Genomic DNA, 23324 nt, shown 5'->3' on the forward strand with positions numbered 1-23324 from the left:
CCCCCCCCCCACCCCACATACTGTGGCTGCCTGACACCCTCAATTGCTTTTTCACTGAAAAACTTGAACTCGTAATGTGCGTCAGTAGTAGTATCTGAATTCCGAGGGTCAGGTCAGACCAAAGTGGTAGTGTCGCATTGCGGCGCAACATCAAATGATATCCAAGAGTGACCTCGAGGAAAAAAAAAGTCAAAGGAAACTGCCAAATACCTCGATCTATTTTTCATTGTCCTGATGCAAAACTGGGGGAGGGACATAAATACAGGAAAACTTTCTCACGAGAGGGGAATGAAAAAAAAATTTTATATTAGAATTTTTGCTTCCGAATGGAAGCTTTGTAATCGTCCAAATTTAAGTTTTGGATTTGGTGGGTTATATCGACCCACTATGATCCAAAAAGTTTCGCTAATGAATGGATGGAATTGAATCTTTTTTCTTAAATGTAGGTATTATTGAGCCCTATCAATCGCCATCAATTAAAATTCACTTCATCGATTACTTATTTTAATTTTTGAATTTTTTCGAAAATCGGTTGTCTCACGGTAACTAAAAAAATGTTCTGAATTGATTGAATGATGGCTTCAAAAATTTGTTCGAATGTCCGCTTGTCCGAGTTCGAAGATGAAGGTGATAGCAATCATCGTTATTTTGATTTATTTGACAATTTGCATAAATTTTGTATTTTTTGAAAATCACAATTCCGGGGATATCTTTGAATATAATGCTTCAAATGAATTCAATCATAGCTTAAAATATTTGTTTTAATGCCATCATGTCGGAGTCAAAAGATGATTACGGTGGCTATATTGGTTGATTTAATTTTTATCATGGTTATTCAAAATTTCGAATTTTTCATGAATTTCCCTGAAAGTGAGCGTTCTGATGATTTCTTCAAATGTGATGTTTCAAATTCATTCCAGTACACTGAGAAAAAAAATTTCTAATATCTAAAACATATTTTCTTGAGACAAGTAATTTTTCTTCAATTGCTCAATTCTACCAGACATCTCAACTCATGTGACCCGAGGAAGGTCTCATGCTTTAAAATATTCTTGTACTCAAGTGAGATTTTGTCGCAAGTGAACTCACTCAAATCGCGTAGAAGAATCGCCAATCGTCAAGTATTTATGGTTTTCATAATTTTTTTGTTATGCAATTCCACTATTTCGATATGTAATATATTCACGATATAATGCGCACCGATAGTAATAAATGAGAATTCATTTGAGTTCCGTGAACCACAAACAGAAATTTCTGAGATTTAAAGTCTTGAAAATAATTTACTTCTCTCAAGTAAATATGGTCTACGTATTAGGAAATTTTTCTCTCAGTGTGTGCATAAATAAAATTTTTCTATTAACATTTTATCGAAGGGCTGAGGGGAGAGGTAGAACCGTAAAAAAGATAATCGGTTGTATAGAAGAATGGGATAATAAGAATAATGATTTCTTAACTACTTGACTGATTGATTAATAATAATCAATAAATTAATTAGTAATTATTGATAATCATTCATTAATTAATTATTAATTATTTCATTAATTATTAATTATTAATTGATTGATTCATTGATTGATTGATTTTTAAATTAGTTGAAAATCTGACAAAATTAGTTGAAAAGAAATCTTATTAAATTTAATAAAATGAAACAAACAATAAATCGTACATGATAGACGGAAATTATGTGCAAAGTAACCATTCGGAAGCATTTGCTGTAATTTATTAGTAAAAATGACTACACTATAGGCAATACAAGAGCAATTTTCCACTTGTTTCTTCTAGGTCAGAACCACGGGTTTTCCCAATGGGCAAAATTGTCGAGATAAACATCAGTGAAATGAAGTGGAACTTGTAACTTCGAGATTTTTTTTAAGGTTAGAATCAAGAGGGCGACCGGAACCATCTTCGTGATATATTTAACGTCGATCTGTCATTGAAATCGGTGAAATTCTGGCGACGATATCCGTGATGTTCATTCAAGCGTAACATTATATCCACCGCATTAATATCCTATCGACCATCCCCTCCGGGCTATCCGCCCACTCCTTAAATATTTCATTATCGAGGGATAGAGTTGTGAAAAAAATTGCAGATGTATGAACACTGGGGCGACACTTGGCCAGCGGAGGTGTCAACAAAATGGCGGTAGTGACGGCCATTTTGAGTGGTTCCTAACCTCAATAATTTTTATGCCCCTTTTTATATGATTCCGGAATGAATGCTCTCGGGGAACGGGAGTGACGAGTGGAAAGAATCCCAAAGGTTGTAAATTTCTTAATGGTTGTCATCTCGTGATGGTTTTCCTTTTATCTACAGTTAGAGTACCAAGAATTTGATGAGTAATAACTAGTGAAGTCTCCTGAGAATCCAAAAGTAATACGAAATGAGAAGAACAGAGACACTTGATGATAACTGTCGAAATTTTCGCACTGGAAACAACATTCGCAGGATTTTTTTTTTCCTCTCAAAATCAAATGAAAATTTTGAGAAAATTCAGGGACGTGACTCACAAAAGTGTAGGACTCATAAAAGTCGTTGTAGTGTTTTTTAAAAGAAAATTATCTATCCAGTTACTATTAAAAAATACTAATCCGTCCACACACACGCCGACCCCACCCCAATGAGTAGAAATCTGCCTTTTTGATCAGACAATAGAAAGAAAACAAAACAAATTCCAACTCGTCTGAGTATACAGACTCATTAAGAGAAGAATTCCTCAACTTATTAGAATTTTCTACAGAAAAATGAATATTTAGTGTTGAATTACGCTAAATTTCCAATTAATTAAAAATTCATTACATTTACTGAAATTTTCCTGATTTCTATCAAGTTTCCGGGAATAATTAAACTTACATTTGTAGTTCTCCTTGATTTTCCCATGACATTCTGAATTTCGTAAAATTTCACTTCCCACACAGCATAATGAAAACATCATTTCTTCACATTTCATAACATTCTAGACCATTTGCAATCGAAATTAGGAAATGGAAAAATCGGTCGAATGCAAGGCTTCCGTGCAAAAAGACAATCATAAATTCAACTCATCAGGTTAATAACCCCCCCCCCCTCCTTGTTGTCACAACCTCATATCCACGTGCATTTTTAGGAGGCACTCCAGGTGAGTAACATCAGCCGAGGGGAGTAAACCCAGCGGCAGTCCGCAAGTAGTGGGGAATGGTAACATGAGAAGGGGGTGGGGATGGACTATGGGGTGTCTGCCGTTCGTCTGCCTTTTCCCCCCTCGTTTTAACGTCCATTCGCGCGCACATTCCTTGAGGTATAACTTCACATACCATCACTGCTCCCCCTCCCCTCGCCCCCTCTTCATCCCTTCCACGAGGATGGCTTCAATGAGGGGTTGGGTGCACAAGCACGAGGGAGAGACGAAAATTACGAGAGTCATCGCCTTTGGTTCGACGGATTTATCGGGCGTAAAGCATAAAGTTACAAAGTACTCCCTATTTATTATCATTTATTTTTACACTGAAGTTGTAATGTTTTTTATTTAAAGGGCGGGGGCTTGCGGGAATGACTTTTTTGCTAGAAATTTTATGTTTTATGGAGTTTACGAGAGACTGATCGACAGTTTTATGGAGGGAGAGTGTCTATTCAGACGTGTGGGGTTTTTTTTGAGTTTTCTTTCCGTTGTCTGATCAGAGAGGCAGATTTCTACTCATTGGGGTGGGGTCGGCGTGTGGGTGGACGGATTAGTATTTTTTAATACTACGCTGTTAGAAATTTGTTGCAATTTCAGTCACAATGTCATCTGAATTTTCAATGTTGTGAGTTTGAATTCAATTTAAAATGAAAACGTTCACTAGGTTTCTCATTCATCTTGAAATTTCAACAAAATTGGGTTCTTCGTGTTAAGGGGAGACTACTGTGAGTTTTAACAGTCGTGGGTCATTGGAGTGAGACTTTTCATACGTTGAAAATCGATTATATAGATCTGAAAATGAATAATTAGTGCAAAAAAAATTTTTTTTTCATTGTTCGTTTGCCCGAAAACGCTTAAAATGCCAAAAACAGTCCAGGGCCTCCAATGTTTGAGCTACTAATGATTTTTTTTGCAAAATTTTCGGAAAAATATGTGGAATAACAATTACGAGCTATTTTTTTTTTAATTCACCTCTTACGTGGCTAAATTTGCTTTTTTTATATTTTATTACACAAAGTGATTTTTTTATATGAAAAAAAAAATGAAATCAGCTGTGTAGGAGTCGGATTCCAAAAAACTGGCTCGTAATTGTTGTTCCACACATTTTTCCGAAAATTTTGAAAAAGAAGAAACCTCTGTAGCTTAAAAATTGGAAGCCCTGGACTATTTTTGACATTTTAAGCGTTTTCGGGTAAAAGAACAATGAAAAAAATTTTGTTTGCACTAATTACTCGTTTTCAGATTTATATAATCGATCTTCAACGTATGAAAAATCTCACTCCAGTAACCCACGACTCTGAAAACTCACAGTAGTCTCCCCTTAAAGATTCATTGATTTTTCAACGAAAGTTTGAATTTTCGGACTCATCGTGAAAATTGACCATCACATACAATTCCGTTTTCAATCGATTGAAAATTCAGAGAGGTTATGGCCTGAATTTTCAAAATTTTCACGGTTTTTCAGTGCCGTACGTACCTGAAAATCGAGAATTACTTGAATATTCCCGAAATTAACTGATTCGTCAATGAAGAATTCCACAAAAATTTCACGCAACTTTGTCGCTGTTAAAAATTCCAAGCTTTTTCACTTGCAATTCCAAGAGTAATTTTCTAACAGTGTAACGGGTTCGTTAATTTCTTTTTCTTTAAATACAACGATGACTTTTATGAGTGAAGACACGACCCTCAATTTTTTCAAAATTTTCATTTGATTTAGAGACCAAAAAAAAAAAAATTCTGCAAATTTTGTCTCAATTCTTCTCATTTCGCATTACTTTTGAGTTCTCAGACATTAACTTATGAATAAACTTGAAAATCAGGCGATTGTCATCATAGTGGTAATACCGGATAGTAGTGAAGAGTTAAAGTTAACACCACGTGAGTTATCTGTGAAAGCCGAGGGGGTGGGATGGGAGGGATATTTCAGCAGCATCCGCCTGGTCGCGCCAATATAGCAATAATAGCTGAAAACCTCCTCCCATCCTCAGTCAGAGTAAAATGCAACGATACATGGGATGATGGATAGAGAGAGAGAGAAAGAGAGAGAGAGAGAGAGAGAGAGAGAGAGAGAGAGAGAGAAATTTTGAAACTCGTGTTATACGATTCCTCCGCTCCCCCCGGCCCCCTCCGAACTCTTCGCTGGGGGGATTTATAGCCGTGAAGAAAATAGAGATCGCACTATTTCGGTAAGCAATGGCTGACGACGTATTGAGTGCACCGGAGTATCATCTCGGAAAATTTACAACTTTTCACTTCATAGGAGGTTTGACAATTCGGAGAACAATGTAATCGTGATTTTTTAATTATTTGAAATTATTACATGATAATAATCCGATAAAGTTTTTAGTCACCACCCGAGTAGAAATTTCACTCAGTTAGCTTGGATCTAGATCAGTTTTAGGTCCAATACTGAACACAATTTATTGATTAGACTTTCGGATCAGGATCTGATGAGATTCTGAATGGAATTCTGGATCCAATGCGGCAAAGTGAATTGTGATCCTATTCTGATCAGTCAAATCTCGACTAGATCCGTATCGGATCCGGTACTGTTAGAAAGATCGGATCCTAGAATTTTAATCAGGCATGGATCCAAACAAGCGTTACATTTCTGATCCAAAACTGATCAAAGTCCGTTTTTACTGGTCAGTCTCTTATTCTATCCTGATTTTAATTTCCACTCGGGCAATTTTCAATTTCTGTCATTTATTCTATCGAAAGACGAGGATGGAAATAGAATTTATGGGTTTTTCTTATTCGATTCGACAAAATATATCGATTTTAAGGGGATAACGTCGGTGAAAGTTGATAGTCTTCACTGGGCCTCGGGGCCCATTAAACAGTTTGTGATATGACGGAATATGGGAGTAACTAGAGAAAATCGTGGACCCGATCGATTTTGCCCCGTATAACCATGAAAAACTTCATTTTTTCCGTTTTTAACCTTCAAAACACGCGCGAAAAAAGTTAATAGGGGCGCGAAGCGCATGTTCGCTAGTTCCAATTGAAAATTGAAATTAAAGAACTTGTTACTTGTGATTTCAGGACGAACGTTAAATGGTCTACCGCTCCTTGAATTTCCAATGTCGAGTGGTGAGCCAACACTGGAGCCCGTGAGAATCAAGAGGGCGACGCTCTGGGCGAGAGTCGAATTGAAACGCTCGTATCATTACAAACATCATCGACGACAGTACAATCACAAAAACATCACCCTCTGGGTATTTAGGGTAAAATATGGCAATAGAACGCATCTCCGGGGGAAGGTAAAATTTCAATTCTCTGACAAAATTTCACGTGCAAAAAAAATTTCACAGAAAGACCTAGCGAATCGAATTTTTTTTTATCGTTATTTTACATCGCTTCGACCCGGTTAGGGTAGGGTAAGCTACCCAGTAGATGGACACTGCCCTATAGATGGACGAGCTACTTTTGAATAGGAAATTACGCAAAAAATACTGAAATGTGAATTGTTGCTTTGAATTTTCACTAACTGTTGTGATTCTTAACCCCTGAGTGAGGATTTTTTTTCGATCAATTTTTTTTTCAATTGCTAAAAAACAAACGTCCATCTACTGGGCGGTTTTCTTAGGCGTCCATCTACTGGGCAGTTTACCCTATACTGCGATGATGATCAAGACTTTAAATGGTTAGATCCCACCATTCTAATCGGCCGGGACTTGAACTCGGAATATTTCGCATGTGAGGCAATGAACTTACCCACTGCGCCATGCCACTGGGTAATCGAAATTTTTGATGAAAAATATTCTCTAAATAAATCAATAGAATTCAAAGATTTTTTGTCGAATTCATTCATTACAACGAGAAGAAAAATAGAGTGCAAAAAACTTGGAAAGTTCATATCATATTTTTTAATAGAAATTCGATATAATTTTTCACAGCATTCACTAGGTTTATCGGCGATTTTTTTTCGTGCGTGTTACTAAGGGGAGACTGCTATGATTTTAATTTTCTATTGTTCAAAAAAAATTTTTCAAAATTCAAAAAAAATGTGTATAATAACAATTACGAGCTAGTTTTTCGAAATTCGACTTCTACGCAGCTAATTTTGTTTTTTTAATAGAAAAAATTGTATCATTGATGTAAAATGGCTAGAAATGCACTTCAATAGCCCGCGAATTTGAAAACTCATAGTAGTCACCCCTTAAGCGACAAAAAATTATCTTTCGTCAAGAAAAAATAATGAAAAGTTTATTCTAGGAACTGAGTGAGCATCTGGAAATGGTGACGTCACTGACAGTGAGTGTAAACCAATTAGGTTGGCAGAAATTTGACGTAACGAGAGTGGTTAACACCTGGTTCACATCGCACAGTCATTCACGTGAAAAATTGACATTACTCATCGATTGTACGAGATGCGGTACAAATGTCCATATATCGACCTTTGGAACAGACTCGCTGAATGTCATTGAGTTGTCTGTCGATCCAAAAGGTTCGTGGATAACCTAACCTCCATGCTTCCCCCAAAAATGCTCCCAATAGATTTTTTCAAAATGGCGGCTGGGTGGATTTTCCCCCGAATTTCCTCAGAAAAAAATTATTTTCCAAAAACTGAGTATGGGCCATCAATTGTTCACTCGGGAAGAGTAAAAATCACGAAGAAAAATGGAGGAATAATTTTTTTCGAGGGAATTATGAGCACTTGAAAATTCGAGGTGGACGAAAATTTCGAGTTAAACCATAGAAATCGTTTGTGGATTGATTTAAGGTACTCAAGATCCTGATAGACCATTCCTGGTGGTTCGTACGGATCCAACAGCTGTCAAAAGAGTAAGGAGACGTGCGATAGAGTGCAGTGGAGCTGTCAAAGGACAGTGTTGTAAACAAAGGTTTTATGTCAACTTCTCAACGCTCGGTTGGGACGACTGGATCATTGCTCCTCAGGGGTATGTCGTGTTTTTCCATCCACATTTTTCGTTCAAAACTCACAGATCGATTGAACATGGCGGCAGTCTTGAATAAATAACCGTGAGAAAGTTAAAAACTCAAATAATGATTATTTTTCGTAACTCTTTCGGTAAAACGGGGGTACCTACCGCAGAGTAAAAAATTAATTCATTCACGAGTCAAGTACATGCACCGTTGACTCTAAATTGCTCATTCTAGAGGCCCTGTTAATCGATCACGTGTTTTATTAATGAGTGCAACTCATCGATTGACGAATTATTCGATTAATTGATTAAGCCTAGACCCTCATTCATTCACCGATTTTTCATTCATCATCACGATTGAGGCGATCAATCCAATAGAATTTTCTATAAAAGTTTTTACACGTGTTGTCAAATATTATTAATGATTTTTTTTTTCAGGTATTATGCCAATTACTGTAGAGGCGATTGTACAGCTGGTCACAGAACACCAGACACATTCCTCAATTACTACACCCACGTAATCGAGAAATACAGACAAATGGACAAACTGGATGGTATGCAGCCATGCTGTGCACCAGTTAAATTTTCAGCAATGTCCCTCATCTATTATGGACCAGACTCAAACATCATAAAGCGAGATTTACCAAAAATGGTGGTTGACGAGTGTGGCTGTCCATAAATTACCCCCAAAAATAACCACCAACTTTCCATTTCTATTCATAAGAAGTTAGTGAAATCCCAAAAGAAAGAATCTCTAAAGAATCAATTTTTTAGCTAAATTTTTTTCCCACAAGAAGACATCGTGTGCGATTTATTCGAACATTTTTTAGGTGGACCTTTAGCTGAAAAAAAAATCACTGAGGGAAAAATGGGTCTCGAATCTAGTTAGGATAATCAAATTAAATTTTTGCATAAAGGCTTGATTAAAAAAAAGGAGAATGGTAACTGCTGAGTAAAAATGAAATAACATTAACGAAAATTCTTACTGAGAGCTTAAGTCCTTTCGTATTAGTTTGCAAGGAAAAATTTACCAAAATAAAAGAAAGTAATAATTCTCACACGATATATAGTGTATATATGAGGTGATTAATCTGAGAGATATTTAATAATTAAGTAATATTAATGTAAACGATAAAAAAAACTCAATCTAATTGCCTTGTTTTTTATGCGAAATATGAGGGAAGAGTAGTTGATGCAGAAAATAATGATGCATTATTTCATGAAAGTATTGAAATTTACAAGATAAAGATACGAATGAAAGTATAAATTGATAATAATATTAATATTCAACGCCAGATTTAATATTAAATATTATATTGTATAATGTATATATGGTTTATGCGATTTTTTCGCAATCGAGGTCAAGTGAGATGTTCCAATTATTTTTTTTCCTCAAATTTTTATTGTCGAATTTTTTGGGCTATTATATCGGTTAATGCGAGAGTGAATGGCATTGATGAAAGACAAATTAATCATTCAGAGTTCAAAGGCCAAGGAAATTAAATTGTGAATTCAGGGTTTTGAGGGGTTGATGAGTAAATTTTGAGAATTTTACAAAAAAAGCATGAATTAATGAAAAATGTGCTGTCTCACAATTTAAAGAAAACAAATAGTTAAAGTGAATTTTCCATTAATACTTTAAAATAATTTAATAATAATGAAATTGAGTCTGTACTATAATCTTAGGGCATTCCATAAGCTAGGTAAAATGAAGAAAAAATTTGGGGAGTATTGAAAAATGAAAATCAGTTGAAATTTCATGGATTCGAGAGCAATAACATGAGGTGAATTGAAGAGTCGTTGAAATTTAATTTAAGGGGGAAAAACGTGACAATAAAGGGGGGATTCAAGAGCACGAGGCGTCTTTTCTTTTGAAATTGGATTTGTTTTATTTTATTAAAGATGAAAATTTGACTGAGAAAAAAAATTGTTCACTCTTTTTTTCTTGTGGGTAGATGAATGAAAAATAAATTTAAAAAACGGACACTGAAGAATTGAAAACTCCAAGGGGATGTGTGTAAAAAAATCCGTGAGACAAGAGCCGAAAAAATTGTTTCACATGAATAAAAAATTGAATAAACTCAAAAATAAAACGGGTGAAACCAAAATTACGAAAGTGACAAACCCACGTAGCCTTACTGGGCCTTACTAAGGTTATTATCGCATTACTACTAAATTTAATATTTAAATAAAAAACAATTTAACAAAAAAAAAAAGCAAGAAAAAAAGAAATACTATTTACGCTATTTGAATATCCAATCGATAAAGAAAATACATTAACATGTACACAAAAAGCATTTTCCCGCGAAAAAAAAAACGAAATTGAAAAATATAGATATGTATATTTAAGAAAAGGGGGGAGACATTTGCCATTTTTGAAGCTAGCCAAAAAAAACTATTGCGTCCAATTTAAAAAGCATACTTTGATAGTATAGAACGGGATTTATATAAGTATTTGAAAGTTTTGAGGTGTGAGAGGAATTTTTTCGACGGAACTTGATTAAATAAAAACGATCTAACAAAAACAATGAAGCCTTCATGAGCTCAAGGACTGTTTAAACTACCCGTATTGTATAAAAAAAAATTCAATAAAATCGTAATGAGGTTTCGATGATCAATCGAACATTGAGTCATTGAATAATTGATGAAACACTATTGTTCGATTAATTATTCATGCCTATTATGAATTATTTGTTATCGGGAGCTGATACCTCGTGTTTGTATGGAATTCTCTGGTCACGTGATGTGTGTAATGTTGCAGAAATTGAAATGTAGCGTCAAAAATTTAGTGGGTGAGGGTTACATGTCAAAATAACACACGTAAATGTTAACACAAACAAATTCAACACAATTATCAACACCGTCTTCGAAACCAATAATTATTTACTTTTGGCTTGAGAATTCGCGTGATGAAAAATCAAAAGAATGTGGACAACAATTCAGTCAATTGTATCAATAAATGAGAACATGAAAATCAGTAAATCAGCAAATTTAAGAAATTGATATCAAGTTACAAGTTAACTAATCACACCAAAATAATATTATACTACACAACACTTCGCAGTTTCACTACTTATAATCAGAAAAAATATCATCATCAAATCAATACTAATTCCAATTCCAACGTACGCATCGCCCAAGTGTCCAACAATCAAAATAAATACGATGACTAAACACCGAGGGGCTAGTCACTTAGGAAATCACTGGACCATTCGACTGGAAATCAAGGAAGAAATCACCAGAAATCAATGGAAATCACTGGCAATCAAGTGATTTCCATTTTCGGTAGTAATTTCTAAAGACTTCTGGAAATCATCGGAAATTAATAGAAATGATAAAGAAATCAGGTGATTTCCGAAATCATTCAAAATCATCGATAAGTGTAAAATCGAAATTGATTTTGCAGTTTCAACTCTACAATTTTTGTTATGGTATTGTATACGTATTTTGTATACGTATTGGTACGTCATGTAGAAAACTGCCATTATAACATTATCATTAGAACATGAAAATCAGTAAATCAGCAAATTTAAGAAATTGATATCAAGTTACAAGTTAACTGATCACACCAAAATAATATTATACTACACAACACTTCGCAGTTTCACTACTTATAATCAGAAAAAATATCATCATCAAATCAATACTAATTCCAATTCCAACGTACGCATCGTATTATCGACAGACGCCCCACTCTGGTCTTGAAATCATGATTTCTTCAGTGATTTCTTGAAATCAAGAAATTTCTTGAAATCATTGGAATCTACTAGAAATCATGGAAATCATAAGAAATCAAAAGAAATCATGATTTATAATGCTGATTGAGAAATCACAAAAATCATTCGAGAAATCACAAAAATCATTTGAGAAATCACAAAAATCATTCGAGAAATCACAGAAATCAACAAGAAATCAAAGGAATTCATCTGATTCTGGAAATCCCTGAGTCACTCAAGTGAGGAGTGACCAGCCCCTCGCGAAACACAACGCTTTAGAAGGCATCAGCGATGTAAACCTCTCAATAGTCTTTCTGTCTGATCAAGCCATGCATTCGAATATTGCTGGCTTGAGCACGCAAATACTCAAGAATATCACAGTCGGCACTGAAATTATCACAAGTAGGGATTATTGAGGTGACACGGAACTTCAAATATATACGCACACAAATACACGCGTGTTAAATTTGTATATGCTAAATTGTCAAGGGTTGAAAATGCATGTGTTAAATTTGTGTGTTGAAATTTACGTGTTTTATTTTTACCGGTAACGGTGGGCGGGGCGTGATGGAGGGGCAGGAGAAGGAGAGGGGGCGAAGATAAGGCTAGTAGAGTCTCCATAACTCAGGGTATAATTTTTTTTAATGATCTCGTTAACGAATTTCCGAAATCAGCCAATAAATGAATTAATCAAAAATGCATATTCACACGCAAATAATTCAGCAGAGATAGCATAATAATGAGAGGTTTCGGCTCCCGTATTATTACAAAACAAAAGAATATTCGCGGCTTCGATTTGATTCCACGGCTTTTTTGAATAAAAAGAAAAACAAATATTGATGAAGTACTCTCAAAATATTAATAAAAAAGGATAATAAATTAACTCATAAGGTGAAAAATTTTTGGGCGATGATTGAAAAAGTGCGGTATATTTAAAAATAAAATACGAGTCCGTGATAATAACTGAAAAGAAAATGCGCACGCTGTAATTTCGATGCTCTTTTTTCAATACAAAAATTAATTAATTAATTAAAAGGAAAAGAATGAAAAAAACATGGAAGTATTAATGGACCCCGTATTGTTGTAAATTTTTAGGCAAAAAAAATAACAAAAATGTTATAAATTTTTTCTTCTACAATTTTTGCTATGAAATGAAGAAAAACTTTAACTTTTGAGCTTCTCCGACAAAACTTTGGAAATGTTTAAGAGAAATAGCGAGATTAAAAAGATTAACAATCTATTAATTGAAATGTATAATTAATAATTCATTAGTTTTTCATTTATTTATCACTGATAAATTAATTTGCGAGTGGATAATACATGAAACTGTTGTGTAAATGAAATGACAGAATATTGTATGAAAGATAATAGTAATTACTTTCATTGCTAAATGCCAAAAATGTGGAATTTCGATTATTCCAATTGTCAGTGAAGTAATTACGAATAACAATTAATTAGAATAACAATTTTTTTCTACAAACCAATTGAAATTCCACGTCAGCATTTTTCCATATTTCATTCGATTCAACAATCGCAATAAACAATTACTCCATATTTTCCATTGAAAGCTTTGACATTATTTTTTTTCGTTAATTGTTAAGATATTGTTTTTGGGGATGAAAGACAATGAATTTTCTTCTTCGAATTCTTATAAATACACATAAGCCGTTATATAAAAGACGAGGAAAGGAAAGTAACTGAGAAAACTGAGAAAAACAAATGATTAAAAAAAATAAAAATTGTAAAACTTTGATGAGTCGACTTTATTAACAGAATAATTTCCATCATTTCATTGATTTATTAACTATATCCTGTAATTTACGCATTACCCTCCCGCCTCCCCAATTTTACCCATAATTATTTTTCATTTAATAATAATTCAATTTTTTGCTTTCGAGAGGAAGCTTTCTAATCGTTCAAATTTGAGTTCATTTAATTTCAATTGTTCGCTAATTGAAACGTTACGAGGGTCAGATTAAGGGTCATATGAAAGAGATTACGAATTATAAGATTAAGGGTCACATTAAGGGCCCTAATAAGGATAACAAGAGTCAGATTAAGGATCAAAATAAGGGTCACAAGGATCAGATTAACGGTTACAAGGGTCAAAATAGGGTTCATGAGAGTTATAATGAGGGTCAGATTAAGGATCTAAATAAGGGTCACAAGGGTCAGATTGAGGATCACAAAAGTCAGATTAAGGTTCCAAATAATCGTCTCTAGGTATCTCTCTATATTATAAAAATGCAAATTGCCTTCTGGTGATGAAAATTCTTTACTCGGAATTGAGACTCCAACATTAAGGGTCAGAAATGAAGGGTCATATGGTGGTCGTCCAGCGGAGCGAGCAGGGGGCGTATCCCGCCAGTAAATGAAATTTTTCAAATAACATTTTATCGAAGGGCTGAGGGGAGAAATAGACCCGTAAAAAGGACAATCTGTACGGATTGTCTATACAACGTTGTATAGAAGAAAGGAATAATAAGAATAATTACGATGATAACATTCAACCAAGTTGAAAATCAGACCGAATCAGTTGAAAAGAAATCTTATTCAATTTAATAAAATGAAATAAACAATGAATTATGCAGGATAGAAGGAAATGATGTGCAAAATAACCATTCAGAAGCATATTGCTAATTTATTAGCAAAAATAACTACTATATGCAATACAAGAGCAGTTTCCCATTTGTTAATTACTTTTCGGAATTTCATTTACATTCCACAATTTTATATTCTCGATTATTTGAAATCTTGTTTAGGGGAGGGTGGGGTAAAATGGACACTTTTGATATTTATAAAGAAATATTTATAACTCAGAGACAGATTTATCAATTGAAACCAGTTTAGGCTCAACACAAAGGGGAAGAATTGTTCTTTTTATTGAAAAATAAAAAAAACATTTCACCAACAATTCAACCTGTCATTAACATTTAAAAAAAGTCAAAAGTGTCCATTTTACCCCATTCTCCGCTATATCGGTAGTGTAGGGAGTGCATCTGCATTACCGACGGGCCTAGTAATGTCTCAACGAGAGGGATGACATTTCAAACCGAACCTTTACAAAATACAGTAATGGCGTCATTCAGCAACATGGACATATTTTCTCCGGCCCCTTTTTGGCAAAATGGTCCAGCACCAGGGGCTATTTACAATTTCCCAGGGAGAGTTGTCAACCACAATGCCAGCCCCATCCAGGTTTCACAGTAAGTCAACAAAATCCTCGATAAATATCGACGAAATTCCTATCAATTCTCGAAAGTGCATATCATCCCAGTCACTTCAACTCTCAGCAAATTTCTTAAAACCGTTTTCAAAAATCTGTACTCAATCCTTAATACCGATTTTCCCTTCGAAGAAGTTCAATCAGCACATTTCTACTAATTGAAATTTTTTTGAATCGTTTTCTCGTGAATGAAAATTCAGCGAAGCGAACTTAACCTCAAAATTATTGAAGTTTCATTGGAATTCGAATTTCTCACACGAAAAGAATAATATTAAAACATTGTTCATTTACTTGTGAGTGTTTTTATTTTTTTTCACTCTGTTAATTTTATATTCTAACATTTTATAAAGCTGGGATTTTTATTTTCTTTAATGTCTTCATTGATTTAATGTCCCTCCCACTCTGAAAAATAGTTAAGAAAACCGATTGATAATTTTTTAAGGTCTCCAGTGACGACTGGCACGTCAGTCGTTGGAATGCAATTCAAGGATGGTGTCATGATTGCTGCTGACATTCTAGCGTCTTATGGATCACTAGCTAGATACAGAAATGTCGAACGTATCATGAAAGTCAATGACAATATTATTATGGGAGCTGGTGGAGATTATGCTGATTATCAGTATCTCAAGAACATGATTGATCAGAAAATGTGAGTCAGCATCAATGAATTTTCTGTACAGTCCAATCTTCGTGCAAGACACCACCGGAACTGCAGGGGAATAAAATTCCGAGAATTACGTATTACCCACTACTTGCGCGCAGAGGGGCGAATATTTTGATTTCATATTCTTCGTACAAGAAACGACGATTTCAATTTTTCATGATCATTTGGTTACGATTGCTGATGTGAAACACAAATGTTTGATTACACGGTATTGTTCCTTTTGAAAATGGCAACTAAGAAATTTGAACTTGCCCTGAATATATTTAAAATCATCGCACAATGCAGACTCCAGAACGGAATCGCACCTAAATTAATTTTAAAAAATGTTAACCTAAGATTTTCAACCGAGTCTGTATGTCTGTATGTCCTTTTCGTTCTATAACTCATGTAGAAAGTAATTCGCTGCATGTTTTTACCGAATGTTCGAATTGCATCAAAGAGAAGTTTTTTTGGACTGTGTCATTTTGCCCCATATTTCATTTTTCCCCGCTGATGCATTTTGCCCCTCTCCCCTAATCATTGATATTTTTCTCATCCTGAAGTTTCATAATTTGACTATGGCTCAAACCAATTAATTAATTTTTTATCATTAAAATGTGGTCTTTCAGTCTCGAAGAGCATTGCCTTGATGATGGCTTCACGTTGAAACCGAAATCCCTCCACTGCTGGTTGACACGAGTTCTCTACAACCAGAGATCGAAGTTCGATCCCTTGTGGAATAATTTCATAATTGCTGGATTCGATAATGGAAAACCGTAAGAACCAATCGATTCACTCAATTAAATATTTCTCAAAAAATGAGAAAGGTGCGCAAGTCACACGTCTTGACTTTAGGGATGCACGAATTGGTGAATGTCTCAATGTCAATTTGATAATAGTCTTTACACCGCACTAGATATTCTCTCGAAATTAAATTTGATGATTGACCCAAAACAATTGACAGTTAACTCGGAATTAATGGATAATTGAATGAAATAGAAACGCTTCACAGAGCGCTAGACTCGATATAATACTCGGTGATGTACTCGATGCTCGGTTACTCTGACACTGTACTGTATAGACTCCCTGACTAACCGATGTATGCTCTTTGAGGAGTAGATTGACACTACTGAAATTTCATATTTGGCGATTTGCTTCGTGATTTGCCCGTGAACCGGAAGGGTCCCGAGTCGGTCGAGATTTTCCGTTGAGACCGGTAACTTTAGATAATGACTTATTTACTGCATTTCAAACAAGGTCAAACAAAAATTTCCTTATCTTCCTTAGTTTTAAAGATATTCCTCAAAAACTCAGATGAGAGCTAAGTCAACTTGAACCGTTTTACCGCTTCGCTACTGATTAAGTTTTAATTAATGGCGATTGATGGGGCTCAACAATACCTACATTTGAGGAAAACAAAAGATTCAATTCCATCGATTCATTAGCGAACAATCAAAGAAAAATTTGTTTACATATGTACGCACATACATACATACTGTCTAAAAATAGCATTTTGCGGACTTTTTGAATCATAATGGGTCGCTATAACACGGGAAATTCAAAACTTAAATTGAACGATTACAACGCTCTCATTCGGAGGCAAAAAGGAATACTAACTTCAGAGGAGACGTTCAGATGGGGAAGAAACGCATGCACAGCTGATGGAATGCACTCTAAAGCGAAAAATAAACTAAACATAATCAATTAATTCATTGATTTCTCATTCAGATTCATGGGAACAGTGGATAAACTTGGAACAGCCTACGTCGACCCAGTAATTGCCACTGGTTACGGTGCCTACATGGCGACTCCATTACTTCGCAAAGGACACGAGGCAAATCCAGAAATGAGTGAGGAAGAGGCCACTCAGCTCCTCCACCAGTGCATGGAGGTCCTCTACCTGAGGGATGGCAGATCATTTCCCAAAGTGAGTTGTCACCCGTAAAAACTTGCCAAAATAACATTTTTTCCATTTTTTAATGCTTGAACTAATTGCTAAATTAACTATTGATTTGTTGATTCGTTCAGTATCAACTGGGAGTCATCACGAAGGAGAAAGGCATCGAAATAAAGGGACCAATCGACGTCAAAGGACACTGGGCCATTGCTGGAATGTAAATTGTTGAATACATTATTCAATTATATTCTTCAATAATTCGAATAATTCAAATCTTCATGAATAATCTTTTTTAATTGATGAATAAAAATTCGTAAATAAAAATTGCCCATTGGAAGAGAACTGTTTTTATTTTCTACTAAGTAAGAATATCGCAGCCATTCTCAGTAATTAAGACAGTGTGTTCAATCTGTGCTGTTCTGGCTTCGTCAGCAGTCACTGCAGTCCATCCATCCTGAAGCACTTTAATTTTAATATCTCCTTGGGTCAACACTGGCTCTATTGTGAATGTCATTCCTGGCTGCATCTCTCCATCTCCATCATTAGCTTGAAATAATAGGCACAATTAATAAATTCGCCAGAAGTATGAAAAAAACGGTGGAGATTTTTTGTGGGAAATTCATTATTTTCAATCCATTACTTCCTGAACAAATAATTGAAAAAATCAATTACCAAAATGAAAAATGTCAGGTAGCCCATGAAAATAAGTGCCAATCCCATGTCCAGCGAAGTAAGGAATAACAGAAAATCCATTAGCATTCGCTATTTCTTCAACAACATGCCCTGAAAACATCAGACGTTCAGTTATTTTTTAATGTAAATATCTAATTATTCTCCTCGTACACTGAGAGAAAAACAAACACGTTGTCAAACAAGTCTTGTTTGGGCCAACAAAATCGCTAGTTGAAAATTGCCAAAAAAGAATTTGTTTAGGTTAAATTTGAAAGTCTCAAACATGAATAATTGCTCTGCTTTCGACAGCAACGAAATATTTGGCTCAAGAGGCGGGTAATTCACACCAGACGGTGCCTTTTCAGGATGAAAATATCTCATATAGAGGAAAATTTATCAACAAATATTTTATCACCAAGTTACAAGATTACTATCATATCATTATTATTGTTTCATTTAAGGGTTCATTTCTTGTCTGTGATTATTAGACAGTCGAAGCGAAAAACTACTATTCCTCGTTTCGCATAAAACAAAGATTTTTCGGGAGCAAAATACGTATAAGAGTATCGAATAACGAAGGAGCAGTGCTAGAAATAACATTTCTTATGTGTACAGGGAATGCAATTTTCTTTGAACTACTAAATCTATTTTTGCGACAAAAATTTTTCATTCTGACGCACTCTCTGCATGTTTGGCACAAAAAAATCCTTTTTTGATAATTTTCAAAAAACTATTCTATTCTTGGCACAAGTTCGACTTGTTTGTGAACTCTGTCGTTTTTCTCTCAGCGTAGTATTTCAAACAAGCATTCACCTATGTTACAAAACTGTTCATTAGGCCTGCAAATATCGATAGCAGCATGCAGGCATTTTTGTGTGACATTTATCAATTTCTTCATTTGATCGTCCACTTTACCAATCGTGAACATTGTTGCACAGTCGCCATGAAAACCATTCAAGTAGACCTAGAAAAAAATCAACTTTTCATCATTATTTTCCTGGGAAAGGGCGGAGTAAAACGGACGTACAGTGGGATTCCCCCATTTTTCTATAATTTTCAAAATATTTTTTTGAGCTTTAGCACTGGATTTTATTCATGGGTAATCGATCCGTTCTACCCCTTCGAATACTCATGGACATCGTATTCACTGAGACATCGACGTTGAGACTGTCTCCCTCGACCAACGGACGATTGTCCGGGATTCCGTGACACGCGACATTATTAACACTCGTGCAAATTGATTTTGGAAATCCTTGGTAATGCAGAGGGCTTGGATAAGCTCCATTATTAATTATGAATTCGTGAAGTTGTTCGTCCAGGAAGTCTGTCGTAATTCCAGGCTAAACAAAATGATGAATAAATCCGGATTAAGTCATTTTTCAAGTTCAAATAAATTTTTTTTTCGGAACAGGACTTTTTGGCGCCAAATGCAATCAATAACAAAGCTTGAATAGCTTTCGAAAAAAACATTTTCAGATCTTACTGAAAAGAATTATTATTTTAAATGATCGATTTTTTCTGTTTTCCATATTTGTTATATACTACACTTTCTATACACGAATATTTATACACTCATGTATTTTCTCATGGACGCAATTGGTTGAAAGTTTCAACAAAATATTGAATCATTTTTTTCTCGTATGTAATACCACAAGAGCTTCAAAATTATCAGGGATTTCCCGATAGGTTCTTCGCAAACAAACGAAGGAGTCAAGTTTTTCAGGTTAAAAAATCACGCGTGATTTTTCCTGAAAAACTTGCATCGTTTGTATGCAGGGAACCTTGAGGGAAATACCTGATTAATTTTACGAACATGTTCTTTGAGAGTTCATTTCTAGCTGTTATGTGACGATGTAAACAAACAGCCATGCCGTTTTGTCATGTTAATCGAATGAAGTCATCGGACTTCATCCGATGACTTCGTAATTTTGTTTTAATTTAGAATAATAAATGCACCTGAAGAGGAATGCTTTGTGCATTCGAAACGTCGTGCAATTAAACTAGGTTAAACATTTTTTTGTGTTGATTATTGCTGCTGATTAAAACATGGCCCAGAAGAATTTGAATAATGAATAAATGAATTTTGAATTTCATAAATTTTTCGCGTCTCTAGAGTAGGACTAAAAATTCAGTTTTTAGCAACTGATCATTGCAATCATGCGTAATCTAATTTTTATGAACAAAAAAACGGGAGGTTGAAACGAAAAGGCGGGTCAAACGAAAATTTATGAAATTCAAAATTCATTTATTCATGATCTATTGCAAATAAAGTAAAACGGATGCTTAACTTTATTATTTGGAGTATAACGAACTTTAAAAAAAGCTAAAATCGTATGAAAACTACGGCGCAAGGAGCATTTTGAAGGTAAAAACAGGAGAAAATCAAGTTTTTCGTGGGTACAAGGGGCAAAATCGATCGGCTCCGCGATTTTTCTTAGTTATTCCCATATTCCGTCGTATATCACAAACTCACATTTGTCTATATGAACTTTTAGAATTCAGTAGCGAAGTGGTAAAACGGTTTAAGTCGACTCATCTCTCAGTTGAGTTTTTGAGCAATATTTCCGAACCTAAGGGAGATAGCGAAATTTTCATGATTACATTTGTTGTAGCTCTCAATCGGCTCTACAAAAAAGGTCATAACAAAAATTTTGCCATCTCCCTTAGATTCCGACATATTGATTGAAAACTAGTCAATAGTCAAAATTGACTTATACCGTTTTACCACTTCGCTACTGAATTTTCTCCTACAATTATTAATTTCTATCTATGAAACTACTTTATTGACTCGATCATTGCATTGTTGAGTCAATGAAGAAGTTTCATAAATAAATAATAATAATTGCAGGAGAAAACACAATTCTAAAAGTTCATATAGACACAGGGGTTCCGTTTCCCCTTCAAGAAATTTTTTCATATGCGCCAAAACAAATCAGCGCCAAAAAGTAACGTGCCGAATTTTTTTCGATTCATTTTTATCAGAATGGGCTATTTAAAATTACCTACTCTCTCGTAATTTTTTCTTAATGTCAACAAATATTAAATTTCCAATCATGTTAAACACAGAACATGAACAGATAAGAACAATTTCTTAATTGGTAATTCCTCACCTTGATTATGTTTTTCGTATGATTTAAAACCTTTTTTGCCAGCATGCAGCTCTGCCTCATGGACTCGATCTGATCATCATTTTTTATTTCAATTATGGGAGGGGGAATTTCTTGTGAATATGATCTGTAGTAGCAAGGCTTAGGGATTGACGATGGAACGTCTTTGAAAGGGCTCACATGCCAGGGCACAACAACTTCGTACTGTCCGAATTTATTGTTGACTATTCGCCTCTCTTTTTGTGGCAACTTCTAAATGAAGAAAAAATCGTAGAAATATTGCTGAAATTATGAGATGAAAACTCACCTTCGATCGTCGAAAAAAATTATCGAATAAATTTCTTGAGGGCTGAGCAATTTTCGAAAATCTCTTCAGCATTTTCACTAATTTTTATCAATTTTTTTTCTACACTTTGTACACTACTTTAAACTATTGAAATATTAATAAATTATTTATTATTTTGTTTTGTCAGGTGAACAATGACGATTGGAACTGAATTGTGAAAATCAATTTTTATTTCATTTTTATTGTTTTTACAGAAAATATTTCTTTGCGATGAATTTTCGGCACTAATATTGACTTTTTTAGGTTAGAGACTGTAAACATCGCATAGAGGTTAGGGCAGGTGGAAGAGCAGACGTTATTTCCAATATGGGAATGAATTTTAGAAAGAAATAAAAAAAATACTTTTTCAACATTCTAAAAATTTTATTCCAATCGAATAACAATTGACCATTCAAATTTTCCATTACAGTCTAATGAAGCAGTTTTACATTACAAACAAATCTGGAAATAAGTTTTTCTATTCAATAAATTTCTCTCAACTGATGGATGACTGAATAAAAAATTGTAAAAAAATTGTCATTGATGAAAATGGAATAAATAATTGTTGAAAAACAGAAGATCTTGAAAACGTATACAAAAGTTTTTATAGAAAGATGTATTGACTTCACTAACAAATTCTATTGAATTTTTCTTCAAATTTTCCTCAAATTTTCTAGGATTTTTTGTTTAATTTTTTCAATGAAAAGAGAAGAACTTTTTTTTCTCCACGATACTTTTTCACTGATGGTGATGGTTAGCAAATTGCAGCGCCACCCCACCCAACACTGTACCTCCTGAATATATTTTTTTTCTGCTGAATTGTTGATATTTTGAAAAAAACTTCATCACATGATTATACATAAGTGATATTATTGATAATTATAATAATCCGTGCAGTTTTCATTCTATTATTTATGGATTACTCAATAAAAGGTGAAATCGGCCAGATATTGGGCCGAGTCTAGCTATTGGCCTGTTCACCCTAATTCTTCAATAGAATCGATCAAAAACCAATCGAATTTTCAATAGAAGTTCGATAGAATTTTTTACGGAAATCAATAATTTGTTAGTGCAATCCCATTTTCCGCAGCGCGCCTATTTACGTAGGAGTGCTATCAATTGCTCGGATTTTTTTAGTTGCAAACTCGACATAGCCTCGAAGTCTGGGCTGAATGTACTCGTTCCACAATCTCGGCCCATACTGGTCCACCAAGCACCAAAGAACGTTAACAATAATTTTCATGAAAGATGAGGGCCAGATTACCATCAGCCATAGAAATAATCGGGAGGAGAATTTCTTAACAAACCATCCCCAGAAAACCGAGAGAGTCTCCATCACAGCATCAACGAATTTGGTAACGTCAGCGGTTTCGCCGCCGAGACTCACGAGTCTGATGGAGACGTTGACGATCGCATTACAAAACTCGATCGGCATTTTCATGCTCGCCATATTCGTCAGGGTGTCTCTAAATACATCGGTGAATTCGTAATTTCGGAGGTCGACATCAGTCATCTCTCTGATTATCTCGATGAACTTCTGGAGGAAGTCCCTGGCCGTTGGGCGCGCCCGTTGTATCGTTGTTTCTGTCTGAAAATAATTTCCGTTACTTTATGCTCCTTCATTATGTCTCAGAGAGGTTCAATTCTAGTAATCAGGTTCAGACACAATTTGGAAGAATTTGGAATTTTTTT

The 23324-nt window shown here is 34.7% G+C and overlaps 3 protein-coding genes across 3 annotated transcripts in view; 2 read left to right on the plus strand and 1 right to left on the minus strand.

Annotated features, from left to right (window-relative positions):
- Positions 1–8725, plus strand: part of LOC107040900 (inhibin beta chain) — a 45292-nt gene extending 36567 nt beyond the window's left edge. The window contains exons 2-5 of the mRNA XM_015261172.1: positions 6203–6420; positions 7376–7607; positions 7884–8061; positions 8485–8725. Coding sequence (XP_015116658.1) covers positions 6203–6420; positions 7376–7607; positions 7884–8061; positions 8485–8725 — 869 coding nt within the window. The remainder of the gene's footprint in view (positions 1–6202; positions 6421–7375; positions 7608–7883; positions 8062–8484) is intronic.
- A 6081-nt stretch (positions 8726–14806) lies between these two features.
- LOC107040904 (proteasome subunit beta type-4) lies at positions 14807–17870 on the plus strand. Its single transcript, XM_015261175.1, has 5 exons — positions 14807–14968; positions 15431–15637; positions 16261–16407; positions 17360–17558; positions 17660–17870. Exons 1-5 carry the CDS (start codon positions 14838–14840, stop codon positions 17747–17749), a joined length of 774 nt encoding a protein of 257 aa, XP_015116661.1. The 5' UTR covers positions 14807–14837; the 3' UTR covers positions 17750–17870.
- LOC107040903 (methionine aminopeptidase 1D, mitochondrial) lies at positions 17860–22730 on the minus strand. The gene is made up of 6 exons (XM_015261174.2): positions 21615–22730; positions 21311–21559; positions 19349–19540; positions 19014–19164; positions 18201–18311; positions 17860–18074 (listed from the first exon to the last, which is right to left on the minus strand). The coding sequence occupies exons 1-6, from the start codon at positions 21684–21686 to the stop codon at positions 17887–17889; spliced, it is 963 nt and encodes a 320-aa protein (XP_015116660.1). The 5' UTR covers positions 21687–22730; the 3' UTR covers positions 17860–17886.
- Between the last annotated feature and the right edge of the window lie 594 nt (positions 22731–23324).

The sequence above is a fragment of the Diachasma alloeum genome, unplaced genomic scaffold (assembly GCF_001412515.2).
Source record: "Diachasma alloeum isolate Michigan unplaced genomic scaffold, Dall2.0 Dall_scaffold_00349, whole genome shotgun sequence".
Lineage (NCBI taxonomy): Eukaryota > Metazoa > Arthropoda > Insecta > Hymenoptera > Braconidae > Diachasma > Diachasma alloeum.